Below are 7,069 nucleotides of genomic sequence, written 5' to 3' on the forward strand. Positions count from 1 at the left end.
GTGTGTCTGTGTGTGTGTGTGTGTGTGTGTGTGTGTGTGTGTGTGTGTGTGTGTGTGTGTGTGTGTGTGTGTGTGTGTGTGTGTGTGTGTGTGTGTGTGTGTGTGTGTGTGTGTGTGTGTGTGTGTGTGTGTGTGTGTGTGTGTGTGTGTGTGTGTGTGTGTGTGTGTGCTCTCATCCACTCACCAGTGGGGATGGAGTCCATGCCGACGCAGAACGTGTGGTATCCTCGGTCACATTTGTCGCAGAACATCATCTCGTCCTCATGGTGGGGCTGCTGGCACACGATGCAGGTCTTACACTCCATGCACTGCCAGCGGTACGTGTGGATCACACTCACCAGATCCTTGCTCATGTCCAGGCACGACGGGTGGCCTAAAGTTTACAGACACATACACAGAAACAAGCGTGCACACACAGAGCCAAACACACACAGAGATATAAACAAGAGGCATGTGCACCAACAAACATAAGAAGGCAAGTGGGACAGTGTAAATCATTTGAAGTGAATTTTACAAATTAATTAAAGCTTAACTGTCTAAAAGTAAACACTTCCAGCTTTTTAAACAAGACAATAAAGACACTTTCGACTAAATAATTGTAATCTTTTTTTTATGCACAATGCAATAAAGTTTTCCTTTCAATGATGCATTACTCAATGAGGGCTATCTTGCTTCAAGGTTGTATATACAAATAACCAAAAAGAAATGTAAAAGTAAGTGAACTGTCTTTTGAAATGAGCAGTGTGAACTTACCGCTGTTATCGCATTGGGAGCAGTGAATGAGAGCCTCTGGCCGGCCCCTCTTGTTGGCCTCTTTACCCTTCTGGCAAATGCCACATATAGCATTGGGAATGACCTTAGGCTGCAAGGGTAGAATAACGCTATAAAAACAATGTTTATCCTGTAGTCATTGACAATGTAGTATTTCAAATGATGTTTAATGCCAAAGAAAAAGACAAAAACAGCATATTTATCTTGACTAACATGAGAAACATGGCTCTCTGGTACAAATGTGCTCTTGTATGCTCTTGGCATCTGAGATCTACAACAGATCCAAGTGTTTGTTTATTTGATAGCAGATTCCCGCCTCGGCCGCCACTGCGTCAGGCCGTTGTGTCCTTGGGCAAGACACTTCACCCACATTTGCTCCTGTGGGTAATGTCCACAGTAATTACTCTTACATGTCTAATATGTGTAATGTGTAATTGTAAAGCGCTTTGAGCACCTGTAAAAGCGCTCTAATAAAAAATGTAATGCATTATTATTATTATTATTAGATTGGTTTAGAGATCTATCAAGCGCCTCTACAAGAAGCCACAATAAAAACATGGAAGATGGCATTATATCTGGACTGCCACTGGCCTAGCTAAAAGGGTTATTGGCATTGTAACCCGCCAGCAGGCTGCAGCGGTCTCTTTAACTACTGGACCAATTAAAAAACATGTTTATCTCTATTGTTCACTTAGAAAGATAATGTGGGAAAACAGCGGGGAAATAAACGACATTAACTTCTTCATTCAAATGTCCCCTGACAGGAAATGAGCGGGGAGTAAACAGCCATGTAAAGGCATAAAACGTTTGATCAATAAAGATAATTCATTTTTAAGACAAAAAACAGAGCGAAGGATTAATCTAAGACAGACAGCAGCAAGAAAAGAGAGGTAAGAAGAAGGTAGAGCTGGACAAGGCACCTTATCTACATTCTCAGTCTGCATAGATACACACTTTTAAAGTCAACTACCTACTTTTGACCTTGCTGCATAAGTACATGGTTAGTGAAAAGAAAACCCCTTTTGCTATCGCTCTTCACAATTGTAAAATGTGTGGCCACATGCAATGCTTACATTACAAGACAAATGTCACATGGCCTTTATAGTACTAAACATCTCTTCAGTGGAAACAACCTCACGTAAAAATAAACCATGATCACTTCACAAGGTTGGTTGCTGTTTTATTCTAAATGTACTGAATTAGGATCAACACAAGAAATGCTGTATTGTTTGCACATAAAAGAAAGAAACTCAAAGAACTCACTTTCAGGCATGTTTGCTTTTATATAATCTGGTATACTGTGGAGTCATATAGCTATAAAAACATTACGTATAATTCAGACACAGAGGCATTCATACTGAGACACAACACCTTGGGAACTGTCCATCTGACCACAGAGACATTAGACAATCTATTTCAAACATTGTTGTTACTGTAGATGGTCGCTAGGCCACCGAGGGTAACATTTATCAGCTAGCTGCCCGCTACACTGACTTTCTCGCTTTTAAATAAGAAGTATAAGAAATAAGTAAACCTTTGACCTAATTCTGAAAAGGGGGAAATAGATGAACAATCTACCACTGAAAAGGGCACTGGTGCATTTGAACTTTTCAGGCATATAACTTTGGCAGATTTACCAGAGCTACAAAACCATGAATAATACTTGACTTCTATATACGACGTATCTTTAGATATAGAAATGTCTGAAAGCTATCACATCTCTAGGTCTGTTTGTACGCATCACAAATTGATAGAGTACATTATGTCACTGGTCTGATCTAATAAACTCTTAATACCAACATGCCATGCCATGTTTTAGGAACCAAAAGCACACAGAAAATGATCTGATGAGGTCAGTCAAAGTGAATCAAACTTAAACACACTGACGCTTTTAAATAGACACTAGAAAAGGACCATGGCCACACCACAAAGCTGAGCTGACTACACTAGCATTAAGGGTAACATACCAGCATGTTTTAAGTGTTGGAAATGGAAAGAAATGGGCACGCTGACATTATACTATTTTCCCATAAATAAAAGCATTTTTCCAAATAAAAATCAAAGCGATGCCATGACTGGTTTAAAGAAAGGGAAGCTGGTGTGGGAGAAACCAACGACTTGTAGCTCAGCTCAGCAACAGTGTGAACAAGGTCAGCACGTCCCCATCTCTCCAAGAGGACATGATAAAGGACAGGTAAACCTCATGTCAAACAACTCTCCATACCTATTAACAGTACATCACATGGAGTATAAACAAAGCATATTACCAATAAACACTTAAAACATTAGGGTTAAGTGCAATCTACACTTCAGATATAAATGTCAAAATCTTCTAGTGTTAACATCAACTACTTTTTTTTTTTTTAAAAGCAACCACAAATTCTATGTGGTTCATATTTGATATATCAGAATAACAAAAAGTATTTTCTCCATCTACTTACTTGTCTAGGAAGTATCTTTTTTGACAAGTGAGGACAGACCAGAGGTATATTGAAGACATTCAAAAGGAACAACTTTTAAAGTTCAAATTTGTCTTTGCTGAAAAACTCAAAAAGTGAAAGTGCATTGAAAAAGAAACAAGTGAACTGTTCCTTTAAAATGTTCTTATTGCTCACAGTCTGGTATCGAGAAAAAAAAAGTCACGTGGCAACCATTAAAACAAAAACTGAAGACAGGACCCCCAGTGTGTATGTGTTTTTGTGAGTGTGAGTGTGAGTGTGAGTGTGAGTGTGAGTGTGAGTGTGAGTGTGAGTGTGTGTGTGTGTGTGTGTGTGTGTGTGTGTGTGTGTGTGTGTGTGTGTGTGTGTGTGTGTGTGTCAGGTTTTCCCAGCTGAATAGCTGACCAACCGTAGAAGCCGGAGAACAAAGTGAAGAAAGCTAGGTAGAGGTGGCGGGATGGATGGAGTAAGGGAGTGGTAGTAGTAGAAAGAGGAGAGGGGGGGGGGTAGAAAAGTGCTGCTGCTGTTGTTGGAGAAGAGTTCAGGTGCTTTTGTCCTCTACCTTGTACCCTGGGGTGGCTTTGTGGGAGGTAGAATGACGCTGGCTGCCATCTTTGCCCGGAGTGGACGTCCTGTCTTTGGCCTTGGACTTGCTGCCCGGTTTACCTCCGGCGTCCTGGCTCTCCATGTCTGACGCGTTGCCTGAAGAACTGTCCTGTAGCAAAACAGACGAGGGCGAAAGAGTGGAAGACAAGTTGGTTTAAATGATTCTGATCAAAAACCAATCATTAGTTTACTTTCATAGTTGAATGATAAACTTTTATCTTCACCCGTGTACCTCACTTGATATAAGTTGTTCCAATGGCAAAAACATCTTTGTCTTAAGTCTTCCATACTATTAATTCATGTGATTTTTCACTTAATCATAACTAACAAATATTCATTTTCTTAATTTTAACCCTTTAGATGGCCAGTTTGTATTACATAGTGCCACTGATTTTTATCATCAATTTGCTCTATACGACCAACATAACAATCTCGTGGAAATAGTATAATCTCTTAAATGCTCAATTCAATAGAATGTATGAGTTTATGATTTCAATGTGTGGTTTTGAATAAAGGTTAAGGCTAAGCATCTCTACCACTAATCCAGGATGGGCATGTGATGTGTTGTACACCCTCATGTCTTACAGATAAGTTCTTTTTCTTTTTGTCCTTGCCATCCTCTGCATCGTCTGAGTCTGGTTCTGAGTCCAGAGCAGGGAGCTCTGGGTCCAGTGGAGGCTCAAACAGAGCTGTGTTCATCGGCAGGTATCGCAGCTCATTGGGAGAGTACCTGTGGTGGAAAACACAATGATGCATCATAGAATAGAATGGGAGGGATGAAACCCTCTTTAATGGTCACACATGCAGAGCACACAGCACACAGTGAAATGTGTCCTCTGCATTTAACCCATCCTAGTACCAGGAGTCTAGTACTAGGAGCAGTGGGCAGCTATTGTACAGCGCCCGGGGCGCAATGGGAGTGAGGGGGGAAGGGGGGTGTCCGGTGCCTTGCTCAAGGGCACCACGGCAGGGCAGGAGGTGAACTGGGACCTCTCCAAGTAGCAGTCCACACTCCATTTTTTAGGTCTGGTTGGGGACTTGAACCTGCGACCCTACAGCTCCCAGTCCAAGCCCCTACTGACTGAGCCAACATTAACAACAGCAATAAATAACAGGCTGACAACCTAACTAGAACATAGTTCCACTTAGGAAGGTAACATGTGGGTTATCTTGAATACAAAAGAGGTCAATTATAAAGCATCAAGTGTGTACCTTTTGTAGTATTCTTGGAACTGTCCTGGTATGAGAGCCACGGGATAAGGCCCCGCCTTGGTCATTTCTGGAGCCAGCACCTTGAACCTTCCCTGGGGCACCTGGATGATCTGTGAAAACCCACACAAAAAAACTATGTATGTAAAAAATGACACAAAACTATTTTCTAATACCCTCTACAAAAACACTTCAAAAAAGATGATCTAGCATTTGAAATAACAGATGATAATTGGCAATCCATCCTTCAAAGAGTTCACTCTTCCTCAATTTGTGCCAGACATGGCCTTCTCCAATTTCAAGGTATTACACCGCCTTCATTTATCAAAGGAAAAACTAGCAAAGATGTATCCAGGGGTAGATCCCTTATGCAACACATGTAAGTCAGTAACAGGATCCCTCATCCATACTTTCTGGACATGTCCAAATCTTCATAATTATTGGACATCTATATTTGATACGTTTTCTAAGATCTTTAAAGTCAAATGTAACCCTTCTCCTCTTACTGCAATTTTTGGAGTGGTCCCGGACGACATTGTCCTTTCCAGACATTATTCAAACGCTGTTGCTTCCCTAATTGCGAGGCGACTTATACTTGCGTCTCCCACTCATGTCCACTGGGTGACAGAACTTATGATGTTTCTACACATGGAGAAAATAAAGTGTACTTTGGGTTTAGGTCGGGCAATATGAACGATATATACGGGGTCGTCGAGACGTAGGGGAGGGTATCCCACGATAGCCTTTCAGGAGATACCACATTCTACCGTCCGTTCCCCCTAGACAAGGTGCCCCGCAGGGTAGGATTTTCAATAGCCCCGAAAATAATTGTACCGTCCTACGGCCTGCGTGCCCCTGATACTGTTAAATATCTGCGAAGTTGCTTTAAAAGCCGTCCAGAACACGTGTTTTCTGAACTGGCGTTATCGTGGGCGTTCACAACAGACGCGATGGCGAATATTCTCAGCCCTAACCGCGGAGTTATCACCGCGGCTGTCAGGCTGTGTTACCCTGCATTCAAACAGGACAACGCCCTGGAGAGGGGGCGGGGCTTATATGCCATTTAAATACTGTGGTGGGAAACAACTCGCACAAAAATTAAGCCTATTTACCGTGATTTAATTGTATAGGCAACGTTTCAAATAATGGCCGAAGTAACTAAATAGCTGATAACGGTTATAAAAACGCAAGCTGTCTACTCGGATCGAGAGTATTGCACTTCATATATTTGTCTTAGGTTGATTCCGTTGGTTTATATTTATTTTATCAATAGGTATTTATATTGTTTTTCCCTTTTGAAAGCAGATGTTGCAGTTATGGTTAAAGTCTTTGATTGCACTTCAAGTCTAAAGTTTACATTCTCAATTGTTTGGTGCACTGGACTCTTCCTCATTGATGTTTTAGTTTTACTTAGTTATGTTTTAGCTCTCGGCTTTTCATGTTTATGGATGTTACATCACGCTGCTAGTGCTACTTAAAAGCAGAAAGTGAATTTTATAGCTGAGAAACTGTTGCTTCAACTATTATTTTATTTAGGCAATGAAGTGGCAGCTTTACTTGGTGAAGAAACCAGTGTTGAAGTTTGTTGTGTAGGGGGTGTAGGATCCTACCTACTTGAACACTGAGGAAGCATTTCTAAATTCCTGTTGAATTTGTTCATTCCAGGGATTCATTGCAGAATTATACAACAGGCTTGAAATGTTATTTTGGTCTGTTAGCCCTTTTTTTTTTTTTGTTGTTAGCTTGAAGGTGGTTGTAGCTGTTAAGTAGTGAAAAATAACCATTAAACGAAATGAAAAAATATCGTGATAACATATCGTCTATCGTCGATACTCGCTCTGCCAAAATATCGCTGCGTACTCTGCTCGCCACCTCAGTTTTTGGCCAATATCGTTCCCACCCTCCTACCTTTCGGGTGGCTGCCACTCCTGTAACATTCTACACACCACGGCAACCATCTGCCTTTACATACATGGAAGTTTGAAACACCTGCCTACTCGCTACCCTAACTGATTTATACTTTAAAAACAAAACTGATTAGAACA

General features: G+C 41.1%; 1 protein-coding gene across 1 annotated transcript in view; it reads right to left on the minus strand.

Moving 5' to 3' along the window:
- Nucleotides 1–7,069, minus strand: part of phf10 (PHD finger protein 10) — a 14,317-nt gene that overhangs the window by 1,540 nt on the left and 5,708 nt on the right. The window contains exons 7-11 of the mRNA XM_010782953.1: nucleotides 5,028–5,137; nucleotides 4,401–4,545; nucleotides 3,772–3,924; nucleotides 754–862; nucleotides 185–373 (exon numbers count right to left, since the gene is read on the minus strand). Coding sequence (XP_010781255.1) covers nucleotides 185–373; nucleotides 754–862; nucleotides 3,772–3,924; nucleotides 4,401–4,545; nucleotides 5,028–5,137 — 706 coding nt within the window. The remainder of the gene's footprint in view (nucleotides 1–184; nucleotides 374–753; nucleotides 863–3,771; nucleotides 3,925–4,400; nucleotides 4,546–5,027; nucleotides 5,138–7,069) is intronic.

This window comes from Notothenia coriiceps, unplaced genomic scaffold (genome assembly GCF_000735185.1).
Source record: "Notothenia coriiceps isolate Sejong01 unplaced genomic scaffold, NC01 NC01_scaffold00024668, whole genome shotgun sequence".
In the NCBI taxonomy this organism is placed as follows: domain Eukaryota; kingdom Metazoa; phylum Chordata; class Actinopteri; order Perciformes; family Nototheniidae; genus Notothenia; species Notothenia coriiceps.